Here is an 18,375-nt window from a genome sequence, read left to right on the forward strand (position 1 = left end):
AAATACATTTGAATACTGTGGCTATATAGCTATACATGGTGAGTGGGTTTAGCATATGTAATGAGATTTAAAAAATCCAATATCCCTGTCCAGTCCTGGGGAAGTGTTTGTTCCAAGTTTCATAATAATTTATAATTCAGCAATTTCCCTCTCCATTCCAAGTTATCTCCGGGTGACAGAAGTCAGTTCAATTTGAGAAAATGGCCGTTTTGGAAGGTGGACGCCATGGTATTCTACCCCATTGAAGTCTCTCTTTTCCATAATCCCACCCTCATCAGGCTCCACCCCCAAAAAATCTCTAGGTATTTCCCAACCTGGAACTGGCAACTCTACCTTCATAGGACCAATAATCTGATTCAGTATAAGGCAGCTTCATGTGTTTTTATGCTCAAATGGACAAGGTCTGCTGGGGTGGTCTGTTTATTCAGCTCACATTGTGTGTGCTTTTCAAGTACCTGTTCAGTTCAACCACCACAACTGTGCTAGTCACAGAGGCCCAGTGGCTTTTAAGGGCATTGCTTGTAGCACCTCAGGGCAACTGCTCTCTGCCGGGTTAAGAGTCAACGGAGAATGGGACCACGAAGGTAAGGAGAACTGTGGAATAACAACACTCACTCTGTGTAGAAAAAATGCAGTTGTATTCAGTATATATTCAGTCTATTTCAAAATATATCCTCTTATGAGTATCTCAGTGGTACAGACAAAAAACCATCTTGTGCGCAACACTCCTACTGTAAAAAAATAATAATCAAAATTGATAAAAGTCCAACGAATCATAAAAGAACCAGTCCATTTCGTTTCGGAAAGAACCCTTCTTCAGGGAACCGTCTTTTATATTTATGGGCTCAGTAGTGTTGCAGTGCTGTATTTCATATCTACAGAATTTACAAGCTTTAAAGTATACATTAGCACATTCAGACTGGAGAAACAAATTAACTTAAACTAACTTCTACTTAAGCTCTACTATAGGGCTTAAGTAGAAGTTAGTTAAAATTATTTGTTGAAATACATGAAATTCAGCACTGCGACACTACTGAACCCATAAATATAAAACACGGTCCCCTGAAGAAGGGTTCTTCCCGAAACAAAATGGACCGGTTCTTTTATGAATCGTTGGACTTTAATCAATTTTGATTATTTTTATGGACAGCAGGAGTGTTGCGCACAAGATGTTTTTTTTTCTGTACCACTGAGATACTCATAAGAGGATATATTTTGAAATAGACTGAATATATACTGAATACAACTGCATTTTTTTCTACACGGAGTGAGTGTTGTTATTCCACAGCATGGTTAAGAGTGGCAGACTCTAATCTGGAGATCTGGGATTGATTCCCCACTGCTCCACATGCAGCCAGCTGGGTGACCTTGGGCCAGTCAGAGTTCTTGCAGAGCTGTTCCTCTCAAGAGCAGTTTCTGTCAGAGCTTTCTCAGCCCCAGCTACCTCACAGGGTGCCTGGTGTAGGGAAAGGAAGGGAAGGAGGTTGCAAGCTGCTCTGAGACTCCGAGTGAAGGGTGAGGCATAAATCCAACTCTTCTTCCTAACACTTAATGTGGAGGCTGATCGTGATCAAATCAGATGATCTGAGAGCTGACAACTGTATAGACTTTATATCTTTATTTTAACCTGTTTTGGTCTTCTTCCCCCAGCCAAGTATCCATCCATCAAGTCTCTGATGGTACCAGATCCCACTCTTAAATGGATTGTGACTGGAATGGTACTCTCACAACTCCTAGCTTGCTACCTGGTGAAAGATTTGCCCTGGAAATGGGTTTTCTTCTGGGCGTATGTGTTTGGAGGCTGCATTAACCATTCCCTGACACTAGCTATCCATGACATCTCTCACAACGTCCCCTTTGGCAACAAGCGGGCAAAATGGAACCGATGGTTTGCAATCTTTGCCAACCTGCCCATTGGTGTACCTTACTCAGCCTCCTTCAAGAAGTACCACATCGACCACCATCGATACCTTGGTGGGCACAATCTGGACACGGACATCCCCACTGATTTTGAGGGGTGGTTCTTTTGCACTCCATTTTGGAAACTGATCTGGCTCATCCTCCAGCCCGCTTTTTATGCCTTTCGACCCATGTGTATGAACCCGAGGGCAGTGACTCAGATGGAAATCTACAATGGTTTGGTGCAATTTTTGGCTGACTTCATCATCTTCTACTTATGGGGTGTGAAGCCCATAGTTTATATGATAGGAGGGACGATCCTTTGTACAGGCTTACATCCCATTGCCGGGCATTTCATAGCAGAGCATTATATGTTCTTGAAAGGATATGAAACCTATTCCTACTATGGGCCCCTCAACTGGATCACCTTTAATGTTGGTTATCATATGGAACACCATGATTTCCCAAGTATTCCAGGGAGCAGTTTGCCAATGGTAAGCTCCTGAATTTTTATTACATTGATTATTTAATTCATTTACACCCCACCTTTCTCCCAAATGGGGACACAGAGCAGCTTACATCATTCTCCTCAGTTTTATCCTCACAACAACTCTGTGCAGTAGATTAGACTGTAGGTGTGACTAGCCCAAAGCGACCAGTGAGTAGCTTTGAGTAGGGATTTGAACCTGGGTCTCCCAGATACTAGTCCAAAGACTCTTAGCCACTACATCACACCAGCTGTCCCCACCAGTACTGTAAGACCTGTGGTGTGCTGCTCGTTGCAGAAAAGTGGTTCCTAAATTCTAATTAACTCCATTCTTAAGGCTGCCGGCTCTGGGTTACCTGGAGATTTTGGGGGCAGAGCCTGAGAAGGGTGGGTTTGGAAAGGGAGGGACTTCAGTGAGGTATAATAATATATGGATCTAGGGGTCTTCGTGGACCATACGTTGAACATGAGTCAACAGAGTGATGTGGTGGCTAAAATGGCAAATGCAATTTGGGGCTGTTTTAACAGAAGTATAGTGTCCAGATCATGTGAAGTGATGGTACTGCTTTACTCTGCTCTGGTAAGACCTCACCCGGAGTATTGTGTTCAGTTTGGGGCACCACATTTTAAGAAGGATATAGACAAGCTGGAACAGGTCAAGAGGAGGTCAACGAAGATGGTGAGGGGTCTGGAGACCAAGTCCTATGAAGAAAGGTTGAAGGAACTGGGGATGTTTAGCCTGGAGAGGAGACAGCTGAGAGGCGATATGATCACCATCTCCAAGTACTTGAAGGGTTGTCATATAGAGAATGGTGCAGAATTGTTTTCTGTTGCCCCAGAAGGTAGGATCAGAACCAACGGTTTGAAATTAAATCAGAAGAATTTCTGGCTCACCATTAGGAAGAACTTCTTGACAGAGCGGTTCCTCAGTGGAGTAAACTTCCTAAGGAGGTGGTGGGCTCTCTTCCTTGGAGGTTTTAAAACAGAGGCTAGATGGCCATCTGACAGCAATGCTGATTCTATGAATTTGGGATGAGGGTATTTGTGAATTTCCTGCATTGTGCAGGGGGTTGAAGTAGATGACTTGGAGGTCCCTTCCAACTCTATGATTCTATATGGCCCACCTTCCAAAGTAGCTATTTTCTCCAGCTGAACTGATCTGTTTCCTGGAGATCATTTGTAATCCTGAAAGATCTCTAATCACCACCTGGAGGTTGACAGCCCTTCCATTCTTGGAAGCTAGCATGCGGAGAGAGCAGAGCTGACTTAAGAGCTGACTGGCTGAGCCAGCTGACTTAAGCAGCAGCCAATAAATGTTTATCCCTTCATCAGCAGCCAATAGATGTTTATCTCCTCATCAGCTGGCTCAGCCACATCTAGTAAACAGCACCTGAAACAAATTGGTTCAATCCTGCCTCCTGTTTCCATTTGTACAATGGGACGGGGTGGGGATTGTTGTTGATTTGAAGCAGTCCACTTGGATTTATGCTTTGGAGGACATTTTATTAGACTATAGCAGAAGGGGGAAATGAGGTAGTTGCCTTCTGTGGACAAAACTCCTTTCTATCTGAGGAAATGTTAGGCAGGATCCAAGCCTCATCATTCCACTCAGAGCTTTACGAAGAATGTTTTCATATGTAAAAAAAGGGAGAAATCAATATTATGGGATAGTCATCGAATGTAGTCTTCTAACAAATACGTGTATCCTTAAATAATTCTTGGGTCAGGATTTATGTGAAACTGGATCCCTGATTATTTTTTTTGTTTACCCTCAAGTCACAGCTGACTTTCAATGACCCCAGAGTTTTCATGGCAAGAGATGGTTTTCAGGGGCGGTTTGCCAATGCTTGCTTCTGCATCATAACTCTGGGCTTCCTTGGCGGTCTCCCATCCAAATATTAGCAAGGGCTTCCCTGCTTAGCTTCCGAATTCTGATAGGTATGCAGAAGAATTAGGTGTTGGCTTGGTGGTTAGTTCTGCAGTCTGCAGGAGGGGAACTAAGTTAAGTCCAGAGAAGCAGCAGCTGAGAAGGAGGGGGAGGAGATTGGATTTATACCCCACCCTTCACTCAGAATCTCAGAGCAGCTTACAATCTCTTTCTCCCTTCGTCTCCTCACAACAGACACCCTGTAAGCAATGATCCCTCTAAGCTGAGTAAGTGTGAGCTAGCTCACGATTTTTTAGCCTCCAGCTCACACATTTTTGTCTCAGCTCGGGAAAAATGGCCCTAGAGCAAACTAATTTATGCACTAGTTCGCAACTTTAATCACAGGAGCTCACAAAGTAGAATTTTTGCTCACAAGGCTCCACAGCTTAGAGGGACCATTGCCTGTGAGGTAGGTGGAACTGAGAGAGAACTGCTCTTGAGAGAACAGCTCTCAAAGAACTGTGACTGACACAAGGTCACCCAGCAGCTGCATGTGGTGGAGCAGGGAATCAAACCCAGTTCTCCCAGATTAGAGTTGGAGCACTAAACTTGTACACCAAACTGGCTCTCTGTAGACTCTGGGCATGTGTTTCCTGAACATGTGGTCTCCGTGCAGCTAGGAGGGAGAACAATTCTTTGCGGTTTCATTTCATTTTTTAAAATACTGTGGTTTTAAATTATAAGATGCTTCAAGCAGGGCTCTGAAGAGACGGTATAGAAATGTTTTAAATAAATTTTCCTCTTCCATGTAACAGACTTGGCCCTTTTACTTTGTGTAAAGTTTGTTTAAACTTCCCCCTTCTACAGTCCAAGCTGAGTGATTTTCTCCATGCTATAGCCCTGTGCTGATGGCCAAAGTGCATATGGATAAACAAATTTATCTATGTAGTTTCCTCCCTGACTTTCCTTCCCAGGAGCCAGCTTGGTGTAGTGGTTAAAAGTGCAGTGGTTAAATGTGGGAGAACTGGGTTTGATTCCCCACTCCTTCACATGTACCTGCTGATGTGACCTTGAATCAGCCACAAGTTCTCGCAGAGCTATTCCTCTCAAGACCAGTTTCTGTCAGAGCTCTCTCAGCCCCACCTTCCTCACAGAGTGTCTGTTGTGGAGAAGGGAAAGGAAAAGAGATTGTAAGCCACTCTGGGATTCCTTCAGTTAGTGAAGGGTGGGATATAAATCCAATCTCTTCTTCTCAACTCAGACTGCATGGTCTATCACCCTGCCTCTGTTTTAGCCTCATAACCACCCAGTGAAGGAGGTTAGACTTCAAGACATGTATAGCCAACTTTGAACCCATGTCTTTCAAGTCCTCATTCAGCACTCTAACCCAGGGGTGTCAAATATGTGGCCCGGGGGCCGAATTAGGCCCCCAGAGGGCTCCTATGAGGCTCCCAAGCAACTGGCTGTCGTCTGCTTTCTTCTACCTCTCTTGCTTCCTTCTGCATTACAGCTTGCTTTGAAAGGCTTGCACACAGGAGCTACAGAACAAAACCTCTATATTCTCCATTGTCTCAGGCTCCTCTTTGGGGGAGGAAAAGTGGGAGGGAGAGCTTGCTTTGCCAGGCTCTCTCAATCACACAGCAGAGCTACTGAGCCAAACCTCTCTTCATTCTGTTGGCTGAGGCTCCTTCCCCTCGTCATTCCCTGGGAAAGTAAGGAAAGAGCCAGAGCTTCCTTTGCCCAGCTCCCTGGATTGCATGGGAAAGATACAAAGAAAGCACCTTTAAGACCAATGAGTGCTAATGTTTTAAGCGTGTTTTAAGTTTTTTTTAAATTGTGTTTGTCTGTGTCCTTTATAAAGTTTATATCTCTGCTGCCTGGCATTACATTTTATGACACACATGGCCCGGCCTGACAATGTCTCATTTGTGTCAGATCCATCCCTCATAACAAATGAGTTTGACACTTCTGCTCTAACCACTAGCCATGCTGGCTGCCAATTCACATTAATTAGTCAACCTTCTCACAGTATAATTTCCCAGAAAGAATAAGCTCTGCTTTAAAGTAGGTCAGTTTGGAAGTGATGAAAGAGGCATCCTAACAATGTTAAAATTACAGGGCTAGAAGGGAAGAGAAAGTTATTTATCCACTTGATCTCTGAAGGCTGCATAAACACTTCCTTGTGGGAAGTTCTAGCAGTCACTCCCAGACTTCCAAGAGAGCTGTGAAATGGAGATGATTGGAAGCGAAGGTGACTTTCTACATGCTTAAGGCAGCCGAGTTAAAAGGCCCTGAAAGCATGGCTCACCAAAGCACAGGTGCATATGGACCCACCCCCTCCAGAAGACTTGTAGACCTCCCCCCAGCCCACTGCTAAAGAGAGGGAGCAATTATAAAACCTGCCAGGGCTACTTTTTCCTCTACTCGTGTGCTAAGTTTGATGATCTCTCTTGGGCGAGGACAGATATAAACAGCAGCTTTTAAACACTGAGCTGGTGTGAAGTTTGACTGTTAAATAATGACTATCAACTCATTCACAGGCTGTCCTTTCCCCTCCCACCTGCCCCCAGCAGTCCTCTCCACGTGCTCCAAGGTTAAAGTCAACGCCATATGAAAAAGTACAGATTATTTAGCATGATTTGTAGGAGAGGAACAGTGGCCAGGACTGGCACACCTATTAGGCAGCTGTAGGCAGTCACCTATGGGAGTAGCCCTGGGGAGGGACACTGAATTGGGTGCCTCCCAGGAGGCGAGTGGGGGAAACCAACGAGCAAGTAAGGGAGATCTGCTGCCCTTCCGGCTCGTAAATAAGGGCTCCGTTGATCCCATTAAGGGGAGGGTGGGATATAACTCTAATAAAATAAATTATTCCAGATTCTCTTCTTGTTTCCATGTAATACATCTTTACCAGGGCTTTTTTTTGTAGCAGGAACTCCTTTGAATATTAGGCCACACCCCCCTGATGTAGCCAATCCTCCTGGAGCTTACTGTAGGCTCTGTACTAAGAGCCCTGTAAGCTCTTAGAGGATTGGCTACATCAGGGATGTGTGGCCTAATATGCAAAGGAGTTCCTGCTACAAAAAAGCCTTGCATTTTTCTAAATACAATTAAAATGCGCATACACCCCCCCCCTTGATTTCTTGCACTAGGGGCAGTCCCTGCTATCTACAATTTTCACATTATGGGTCGGCTCCAAGTTGTATGAATGAAAGGGGATTATTTTCCTTGTAATTCCCTTCCTGAAACAACCCTGCCCTGCCCTGCCCTCAGTGTGGTATAGCAGTTAAGAGCAGTGGACTCTGATCCGGAGAACCAAGTTTGATTCCCCACTCTTCCTCCATGTGAAGCCTGCTGGTTGACCTTGGGCCAGTCACAGTTCTTTCAGAACTCTCTCAGCCCCACTTGCCTCACAAGGTGCCTATTGTGAGGAGAGGAAAGGAAGGCTATTGTAAGCTGCTTTGAGACTCCTTAGATAGAGAAAAGTGGGGTAGAAAATCCACTCTTCTTCTCAGAAGGAGATGACTGAATCCAATTTTCCTTCTTCCTTCAGTTCCCTGTCCCACTCACGCTGTATATGGCATTTTGTTTAGAAAGTTCTCTCACATTTCATCAGAAGAATTATTTCAGGTAGGGGGGGAGGAGTATGCAGGGGAGGCTGCTGGGTATAAGGAAGCCCTAGAAGATCTGCTCTGCTTTCTTTTCCTTGAAGTTTGCAGCTAGTTTAGTATCGTTTTTAATACATATAATGTATGCAGTAAGCCTTAATAATGGATTCCATAAAAAAAGAAAATGCTTGATGAGATGTAATTTTTTCCTTTTGCAGGTAAAGAAGATAGCTGCAGAATATTACGACACACTGCCTCAGCATCAGTCTTGGGTTCGAGTTCTGTGGGACTTCATCTTTGATAAGACCATTGGTCCTTATGCAAGGGTCAAGAGAATATGCAAGCTAGCAGAGAATCCTGAAAGACTTCACTACAGTGTCCCTTTAAAAAAAGACTGATGTGCCCCATGCCTTCTAGGAGTGCAGCTGTATTTTATGTATGGAGCGTGCCGAGACCTGATGTAATATTTCTGATTTCACAGGTTTTCCTGTAATCCAGAATGTGAAGAAATATTATGATGAAGCCAGTCAGAAGCACTTTTTCAAATTAATAGTCTTTCTTTTTTTTAAAGATATTATCGGTTGTGTTTACTATCTGTTGAAAGACATACATGTGCGAAAGATTTTATCTTAAGAACATTAGAAGAGCCTTGCTGGAGCAGATCAGTGGCCCATCTAGTCCAGCATCCTATCTCACACAGTGGCCAGCCCAGCTCCTCTGGAGTGCCAACAACAGGACACAGAGGCCAAGGCTTTCCCTTGATGTTGCCTCCTGGCTCTGGGATTCAGAAGTTTAGTGTTCCCCTCAGTCACCATGGCTTGCGGCCACTGACTGACCTATCCTCCATGAGTCTATCTAATCCCCCTTTAAAGCTAGTTTATTCCTGTCACCATCACTGCATCCTCCGGCGGCGAATCTTCACTTTCTAGAGCTGGAAAGAACGTACGAAATAAGAGTTAAAGGGATGAAAAGGAATAAATGCTTTCCCTTTAAGATTGAGGGGGGTCACTCTGCCTTGTGAGGAGTGGTAAAGCTGCAGTACTGCAGTCCAAGCTCTCTGCTCACGACCTGAGTTTGATCCCGGTGGAAGCTGGGTTCAGGTAACCAGCTCAAGGTTGACTCAGCCTTCCATCCTTCTAAGGTCGGTAAAATGAGTACCCAGCTTGCTGGGGGGAAAGTGTAGATGACTGGGGAAGGCAATGGCAAACCACCCCGTAAAAAGTCTGCCGTGAAAACATTGTGATACGTCACTCCAGAGATGGAAACGACTGGTGCTTGCACAGGGGACCTTTCCTTTACTTTTTTTTTTTTTAACTTAGAAAAAAAATTGAAAAAGGAGAGGCAGGCCATAAGTCTAATATTGTGAATGGTGCAGAGAAACTGAATAGAAGTTTCTCTCTCTCTGGAAATACAAATGTTGTCACTCAGCAGCATTTACTGGTAATAGATTCTGCACCACCCAAGGGAGATGCTTCCTTCCACCAATGCAGCCAACAGCCACGTGGCACTCCTTACCACAAGACACCTTGAGTAAGCAATTAGCTGCAACAGGATGATGTCTGTAGATAGCGGTGCTATGATGGAACAACCATTGTACACTTTGATAGACGTTTGAAAACATGCGTTTTAACTTTTAAATATACGCATTTTTGAGTGGATATTGAGTTCTTATTTGAAATTGTAAAATGGGCATGTATTGGTCAGAAGCACACTAATGGCCCTAGAGCACACTAATTCATGCAGTAACTTTAATGCCAGTATCTCACAAAGTAGAATTTTTGCTCATAAGACTCCACAGCTCGGAGGGAACACTGAACGTGATCCCATCTGTCCTAATTATTGGAAAGGGAAGGGATTTCGGATGCTGAATGGGGCATCACCACTCCACTTTCCAGATGGACTCACATTCCAGTTGTATCTGAAGAAGTGAGTAGCGACTCATAAAATCTCATGCCCTGCCACAGATTTTGTTAGTCTTTAAGGCGCTCCTGGACTCTTGCTTTTTTCTACTGAGAGCCAGTTTGGTGTAGTGGTTAAGTGCATGGACTTAGAACCGGGTTTGATTCCCCACTCCTCCCCTTGCAGCTGCTGGAATGGCCTTGGGTCAGCCATAGCTCTCACAGAGCTGTCCTTGAAAGAACAGCTTCTGGGAGAGCTCTCTCAGCCCCACCTACCTCACAGGGTGTCTGTTATGGGGAGGAAGGTAAAGAAGATTGTGAGCCCCTCTGATTCAGAGAGAAGGACGAGGTATAAATCTATGGTCTTCTACTACTACTGCAGGAAAGGCTGTTGGGGATCCAGCAGTATGCACTAGCTAGGATGAAGAATAATGAAGTTTAAAGTGTTAGAAAGAATTTCTTTAAAAACATAAACTATAGTAGTGGACAGAAACAGTTAAAATATGTTGGAGTTAGCAAGATATAGTACAAATGATCTAAATGGCAGAGATTTTTTGTCTGAGGAAGTTTAAAAGATTAATAGTAATGTTTGATGAAGCTTAAAAGATTAATAGTAATATATGTTTGAATATTTCATGTATTTTTTAATCTCCAAATAAAGTGTTTTTCTTCAAAGAAATAAGCCAAGATGACATTAGAAAGCTCTTACACCTTGTTAACCCACATACAAATTGAAACTGGGACTTCAAAACAAGGTTTAGTGAAGATGATACTGTGTAGTCAGGCGAGCAGCTTGAGAACATCTGAAGCTGCCTTATACAGAGATGAAGTGCACGGACTCTTATCTGGGAGAACTGGGTTTGATTCCCCACTCCTCTACATGCACCTGCTGATGTGACCTTGAGTCAGTCACAAGTTCTCACAAAGCTGTTCCTCTCAAGAACAGTTTCTGTCAGAGCTCTCTCAGCCCCACCTACCTCACAGGGCATCTGTTGTGGGGAGGGGGAGAGAAAGGAGATTGTAAGCCGCTCTGAGACTCCTTCAGGTAGTGAAGGGTGGGATATAAATCCAATCTTCTTTTCTTCTTATACTGAATCAGACCATCGGCCTAGTCTATTGAGGTCAGTATTGCCTACTCGGACTAGCAGAGACTCTCCAAGGTCTCAGAACTCTTTCACATCACCTGCTACCAGAGCCTTCTAACTGGAGATGCTGGTGATTGAACCTTGGACCTTCTGCATGCCGAACAGATGTTCTTTCACTGAGTCACAGTCTCCTCTGATTGGTGACAACAAAAAAGGGACAGGGATAGGTGGTAGTATAGAGGTCAGTGAAGCATCATTCCTAGAGTGGCAGTCTCGTCCAAAAAGAGCAGGCTACTGAGACTCTGCTGCCATTCTGTTTCACTGGTGTGGGCTGACATGTGCTGTGGAGGTCATCTGCCTTCACCAGTAATGGATGGTCCCCACTAGAAGTGTGAGATCTGCTGAAGAAACATGACACATAATCAACAACGTCAATAATGCTTGGGATTATAGTTGGCATAGGAAGCTGCCTTATAGAGTCAGTTCTAGTGCTGTATGAATGACATCTGTTCTCCAGGGTCTTAATCAGAGAAGGACCCTTCCCAACCCAGATCAATGGAGACGCCAAAGATTGAACTTGGGACTTGGCATTACCAGAGATCACTGGAGATGTCAAGGACTGCACACAAGGCATGAGTTCTGCTCACAGAGCATCCAACACCTCCCCATTTTTTAAAAAAAGCTATAGGCTCCTCTTTCCTACCTCCCAATATAGGCTTATTGATATGACCTAGAACCCATTTATATGCCTTTTGATGGATCACCAAAAAGACAAGTGGGTTCTAGATCAACTCAGCCCTGAACTCTCCCTAGGAGGTTGAAATGACCAAGCTGAGGCTTATCGTACTTTGGTCACATTATGAGAAAATAAGCTGGAATGGGTTCAGAGGAGGGCGACGAAGATGATGAGGGGTCTGGAGACCAAGTCCTATGAAGAAAAGTTGAAGGAGCTGGGGATGTTTAGCCTGGAGAGGAGGCGGCTGAGAGGTGATATGATCACCATCTCCAAGTACTTGAAGGGTTGTCATATAGAGGATGGTACAGAATTGTTTTCTGTTGCCCCAGAAGGTAGGAATGTTGCCCAGAACCAATGGGTTGAAATTAAACCAGAAGAGTTTCCAGCTCAACGTTAGGAAGAACTTCCTGACAGAGTAGATCCCAGGGCCAGCCCTCCCACTAGGCAAATTAGGCATTTTCCTAGGGTGCTGGGCTGGGGAGAGCATCAAATTGGCCCCTCCTGGCTCAGTGCCATAGACAAATGCCCAAATTTTGGCACCCACCCTGATCATCAGAGCGAGTGGGAACGAAACCCAGCCGGCATGCAGTCTCTGTAACGTTCTCTGAGCGTCCTCCGCTTTTGGGCAAAGGATGCTCAGAGAATGCTACAGAGACTGCATGCCTTCCAGGCATCCCCCCCCCCCCCCGTCTGGTCTCTGATGATTTTGATCATCAGGGAGCGAACAGGGAGGGTACCTGTCTGGTGTGCAGTCTCTGTGGGGCGTGAGGGGCATTGAGGTGCCGAGGGCAGGGGATGCGGGGAGGCGGCAAGCCTGCCTGGGGTGCCCCATGCCCTAGGGCAAGCCCTGGCAGTTCCTCAGTGGAACAGGCTTTCTCGGGAGGTGGTGGGCTCTCCTTCCTTGGAGGTTTTTATACAGAGGCTAGATGGCCATCAAGGACAAGGAGATTGACAACAGGCTGGCAAAGGCAAATCGTGCATTTGGCCGACTGCACAAGAGTGTGGAGCAACAAGCATCTGAAAAAAGGCACAAAGATCAATGTTTACAAAGTGGTTGTGATGACAATCCTCATCTACGGCTCCAAATCGTGGGTTTTATACCGTCATCACCTGCGACTCCTTGAGCGCTTTCATCAGCGCTGCCTTCGCACCATCCTCAACATCCACTGGAGTGACTTTGTGACCAACACTGAAGTCCTCAAGAGGGCAGAGGTTACAAGCATTGAAGCACTGCTGTTGAAGATGCAGCTGTGCTGCACAGGGCATATTTCTAGGATGGAAAACCACCGCCTTCCCAAGATTGCTCTGTATGGCGAACTTTCCACCGGCCATCGAAATAGAGGGGCACCAAAGAAGAGGTACAAGGACTCCTTGAAGAAATCCCTTGGCACCTGTCGCATCAACCATCACCAGCGGTCTGACCTAGCCTCAGATCGCAAAGCATGGAGGCACACCATCCACCAGGCTGTCTCTTCCTTTGAGAACGCACGCATAGCTGTTCTTGAGGACAAAAGGAGATTGAGGAAGAATCGCACTGCTACAGCACCACCCCCAAATCAGACTTTTCCCTGCAGCCACTGTGGCCGGATCTGCCTGTCCCGCATTGGTCTTGTCAGCCACCAGCGAGCCTGCAGCAGACGTGGACTACTGCACCCTTCTTAAATCTTCGTTCGCGAAGTCAAGCCGAGAGAGAGATGGCCATCTGGCAGCAATGCTGATCCTGTGAACTTAGGGGGAGGTATTTGTGAAGTTCCTGCATTGTGCAGGGGTTGGACTGGATGACCCCGGGGATCCCTTCCAACTCTATGATTGTAGGACTCACTGGAAAAGACAACCATGCAAGAAAAGTTGACAGCAAAAGGAATACAGGAAGGCTCAACGTGAGATGGAGTGACTCAGCCAAGGGAGCCACCACTCTCAGTTGGCATAACCTGAACAAGGTTGTTAACAATAGGCTGTGTTTGGAGGCCTTTAGTTCATAGGCTCATTAGGAGTCAGAAGCAGCTTGCTGGCACTTAACACAGAGCATTCAAATGTGGGAATTCTTGGCCCCACAGCAAGAGCCAGTTTGGTGTAGTGGTTAAATGCATGGACTCTTACCTGGGAGAACCGAGATTGATTCCCCACTCCTCCACTTGCACCCGCTGGAATGACCTTGGGTCAGCCCTAGCTCTCGTAGGAGTTGTCACTGAAAGGACAGCTGCTGTAATAGCTCTCTCAGTCCCATCTACCTCACAGGGAGTCTGTTCTGGGGGGGGGGAGAGAACGTAAAAGGTGATTGTGACCACTCTGAGACGCTGAGATTCAGAGTATAGGTCGGGATATAAATCCAATATCTTTTTCTTCTTCTGTTCTCAGATCAACAAGTTCCACACAGCTGGCATCAAATTTCCCCTAAATTTAAGGCTTTTTGTGTGTGTGTGTGGGTTGTGCTCAGAAGAAATGGAAAGCATTTTGATGAGATCAGCAACATTGCTAAAAGGCAGAGGTTCTGTATATTGCTTGTAACCACCTCAGGAACCTAACGTAAGTTGGCCAAAAACAAATTGGGCAGAGGTCAAAACAATTACACAAAGGGGTATGGAAGATACTGAGCAACAGAGTCACGTCTGGAATTCCTGGAAGACTGCCTTATACAAACAACCTTCTGGGTTGATTGGGGATAAAAACCTTGAAAACGCCCAGCAGAACCTCTAGACGGGGCAGGCCCTAGACTGTCCGGCACCCTAGGCAAGGCTAACTTCTGGCGCCCCCTCCCCCTGCACTGATAGCATCACTGAGTCACATGGGGAGGTGCCCAATCCGGTGTTCCCAAAAGGTCAGTGCCCTAGGCAATCGCCTAGTTTGCCTAGTGGTGGGGCCAGCCCTTCCTCTAGACCAGGGGTGGCCAAACTTGCTTAACGGAAGAGCCACATAGAATAAACACCAGATGTTTAAGAGCTGCAGGAAGGAAGGAAGGAGGAAGAACAGAAGGAAAATAGATGATGGAGGAAGAGAAAGGTAGAAAGAAAGCAACTTTAACTTTAAATGCATTCTCCAAGCTACCGGCTGGGAGAAGTGATTTAAAGAGAGAAATGCCTTCTCCAAGCCGGCTGAAAGGGTGGCGGGGGCTTCGAGAGCCACGCAATATGCATGAAAGAGCCACAGTTTGGCCACCCTGGCTATAGACATTCCTCAGATGGCAGTCTTCAGGAGTACATAGACCAAAAAAGGCCAATCTCTAGGAACACTCCATTTTCTGCACGCTGGTCCAAAAGGTTGTGGTCGTCAGCTTCTTGTTAAAGTAATATTAAAAGCAAAAATCCGAAGACGATATGCAAATATTAAGGTATGAAATCTCCATATCTTATAGGTCAAAAACCAGGACAAAAAGTGGTTGTTCCAGAGGATAGTATATACCAGGGTACCCAAACTTTTCATAGCTGCAGGCAGTGTTGCCTCTAAACTGAGTTAGCGTGAGCTAGTTCACAGATTTTTCACCTCCAGCTCACACATTTTTGTCTTAGCTCAGGAAAGATGGCCCCAGAGCACACTAATTTATGCAGTAGCTCACAACTTTAATGCCAGTAGCTCATAAAACAGAATTTTTGCTCACAAGACTCTGCAGCTTAGAGGTAACACTGGCCGCACGCAACTTTGGAATTCTGAGACAAGGTTGCGGGTGCAACTACAAGTTGGCTTCTGTGGGAGGTGCAGCTGACCATAAAACGTCAGGGAGTGAGGTTATGTGCAAGTCTAATAACTCTCCAACATTTCAGGCACAAGTTCTATTTAACAGGATACCTTTTAAAAGGAACACACACACACAGTAGCACAGCGAAGACTCTTTTGGTGCAGCGGCAGCTGTTGCCAAAGCAAATCTACTGCTGCCAATCAAACCTCCCATGGCAATCAGAAGCCTTGCTGGGCAAAAGCATCACCTGTCCCCATTCAACACTTGGGGAGGCACCATGGCACCCACGAGCACCATGCTTGGGAGCTACGGTATATACCTTGCAGAGGGCCACTTGGCCATTCCTGATACAGTCATTCCATAGAAAAAGAGGTGCTGGAGTTCGTTAGCAAAACTAATTTGCACAACTCATTTGCATATGCCACACCCAGCAACACTGGAATTATAGCAGCTCAGCATCTACCTTAAAATGCTTCTTGAATTATAATGGTCATAATAAAACCTTACTCCCATCCAATGTTTCCTCTCAGCTGAAGAGTCTTGTGAGCAAAAATTCTACTTTGTGAGCTATTAGCAGGAGTTGTTTTTGTAGAAAAATAGGTGGTGGAGCTCATCCACGATTGTTATGCAGCTGCATAACAAGGTGGGAAGGAGGAGGTGGAAGGAGGAGGTGGAACTCTCAGAAAGGTTTAGGAGCTGTGCTCCTGTGAGCTCCTGCTGAATTTGAGGCCTGGCTACTAGTATTAAAGGTGCTGGCATTAAAGCTGTGACCCACTGCATAAATTAGTGTGCTCTGGGGTCATCCTTTCTGAGCTAAGACAAAAAGGTGTGAGCTGGAGGCTAAAAATCTGTGAGCTAGCTCATGCCAACTCAGCTTAGGGGGAACATTGCTTCCATCATATTTTTAAAATTACTTTCTCCTATGTGGCCACAGTGGCATGAGGAAGATTTTCCATTTGTCTGCTTTATATCATTTTGATTATTTCCCCATTTTGTGTGGGGGAAAATATTAGAAAGTTTGTCAAATCTTAAAGTTCAGCCAAATTCTCACAGGGGGGGTTGAACAATGGAGCCCTGAAGCAAGTATTTGGGGGAGGGGTCAAGAAAGAAAGAGCACAATAAAATTTAGAGCAGGGGTGTCAAACTCATTTTGTTATGTGGACTGAATCTGACATAAATGAGACCTTGTTGGGCCAGGTCATGTCAGGCTGGGCCATGTGCGTACCTATTAAGATTAGGTAGTAGAGATATACACGAACCGGGCAAAGGAAGCTCTGGCTCTTTCCTTCCCCAGGGGACCAGAAGGCAGAGGAGTCTCGGCCAATAGAAGGAAGGAGAGGCTTGGTTCTATAGCTCTTGTGCAATTGATCAAGCCTTGCAAAGCAAACTGTTATGCAGAAGGAAGCAAGAGAGAGGGAGAAGGAAGCAAACAGCCAGTTGTTCGGAGGCCTGATAGGAGCCCTCCGAGAGGAGCCTGATTTGGCCCCCAGGCCACATGTTTGACACCCTTGATTTAGAGGTTCTGGAGCTCCGCTCCTGTGAGCTCCTGCCCAAAGGAGGCCTGCAAGAAGATAAATAAAGCCCTGATGCAGTGGAATCCGTGTCCACTGCGGAAAGACCAAAATAAAAGCTAATCAAGGCCACACGGACAATGAACAATTTATTACCAATATGAACACAGATACTGTGATGCACTGATGTACCGCTTTAATATTGTAATAGCTCCGAGAGACCAGGAATCCGCTGGCTGACGCAGCTGGCATCTCTCTGCCTCCACTGGCGATGCCACTAATAGGTTTCTGTTGGCAAAAAGGGGGTCTTTGTATACATTGCAGACTACCAGTAAAATTACTTTGAAGTCATCTAGTAAAAGCGAATGGTTCACGTGTTTCCTTACCTACTATACTAAAAAGGAAAAAAAAAGTCATACATTTAAATAAGCAAATACAAAATACAAAAAAAAAAAAAAGGCTGACCAAATCCGATGCGCATTGTCAGATGAAGTTTTAAAAAATCCGGAAATTTAAATTTTAATATTTTCTTTTGTAAGATTTTTAAGACTTTTTTTTTCTTTTCTTTTCTTTTTTTAAATGAAGCAACTCCAAGGCAGCAGCAAGCTTCAAAGTCTGCTGAGTCTGCTAATAAAAAGGATTTTAAGAACAAAAGACGGTGCCGGGGGGGTCCTCTTCCACCATCGCGCATGATTCTTGGTACACTCTGAAATGATCCAATTGCCGTTCACATCCTCTGTACCTTCCTGATGGCTCCATCGACATTATGTGGTGCTGATTCTACTCAACTCTTGCCTGATGGCTGGAAGAAAACAACAACACCACAATGAAACAAGCTGTAAGCCAAGAATTGTGGCTAAGGCTGGCTGCCATTCTAGCCTAACCTAAAGACCACTGACTGGCTTTGGAATCTGGAGCCAAAGAATAAAGCGTGAATCCCAGGGTCAGGGCGGGCATTAGTATATACTGAGGAGGGGGCACTGTCTGGCCCTGTGCATTCTGGCTGGGCCCACTGTTGCTGACTCCTTACTCCCAGAGCTTTTTTTGTAGCAGGAACTCCTCAGCATATTAGGCCACAGCCCCTGGTGTAGCCAATCCTCCAAGAGCTTACAGTAGGCCCTGTACTAAGAGCCCTGTAAGCTCTTGGAGGATTGGCTACATCTGGGTTGTGTGGCCTAATATGCAAAGGAGTTCCTGATACAAAAAAAGCCCTGCTTACTCCTCCAATGCCTTCACTCATACCCTTCCGCTGCCTACTTATCAGTGTTTTGTCATCTGTGCTCTCAGCTGTATACGTTGCATAGCACTACACGGGTGAAATTCTAGCAGGAGCTCCTTTGCATATTAGGTCACACACTGCTGATGTAGTCAATCCTCCAAGAGCTTACAAGGCTCTTTTTTGTAAGCTCTTGGAGGATTGGCTACATCAGGGGTGTGTGGCCTAATATGCAAAGGAGCTCCTGCTAGAATCCCACCCCTGGTTGTATGCGATGAAATGGCAGAAGGGAGGTTGTGTATGAAGTCTTTACCCCAGGTAGCACCTTCAGAGTATGTAGATTATGGGACCCCATGAGAGAGGCAGCATCTATAGTGGTTACAGCACCACACTAGGGT

General features: G+C 45.5%; 2 protein-coding genes across 9 annotated transcripts in view; one reads left to right on the forward strand and one right to left on the reverse strand.

Annotated features, from left to right (window-relative positions):
• DEGS2 (delta 4-desaturase, sphingolipid 2) overlaps positions 1-8,421 on the forward strand; it is a 45,122-nt gene extending 36,701 nt beyond the window's left edge. Inside the window, exons 2-3 of the mRNA XM_060262805.1 lie at positions 1,651-2,393; positions 8,077-8,421. Of these exons, the coding sequence (XP_060118788.1) occupies positions 1,651-2,393; positions 8,077-8,256 (923 nt within the window). The 3' untranslated portion in view covers positions 8,257-8,421. The remainder of the gene's footprint in view (positions 1-1,650; positions 2,394-8,076) is intronic.
• An 8,470-nt stretch (positions 8,422-16,891) lies between these two features.
• Positions 16,892-18,375, reverse strand: part of EVL (Enah/Vasp-like) — a 240,395-nt gene continuing 238,911 nt past the window's right edge. For all 8 annotated transcript variants that reach the window (XM_060261600.1, XM_060261598.1, XM_060261602.1 and 5 more), the window contains one exon: positions 16,892-17,563. In XM_060261600.1, the coding sequence (XP_060117583.1) occupies positions 17,526-17,563 (38 nt within the window). In that variant the 3' untranslated portion in view covers positions 16,892-17,525. The remainder of the gene's footprint in view (positions 17,564-18,375) is intronic.

This window comes from Heteronotia binoei, chromosome 21 (genome assembly GCF_032191835.1).
Source record: "Heteronotia binoei isolate CCM8104 ecotype False Entrance Well chromosome 21, APGP_CSIRO_Hbin_v1, whole genome shotgun sequence".
In the NCBI taxonomy this organism is placed as follows: domain Eukaryota; kingdom Metazoa; phylum Chordata; class Lepidosauria; order Squamata; family Gekkonidae; genus Heteronotia; species Heteronotia binoei.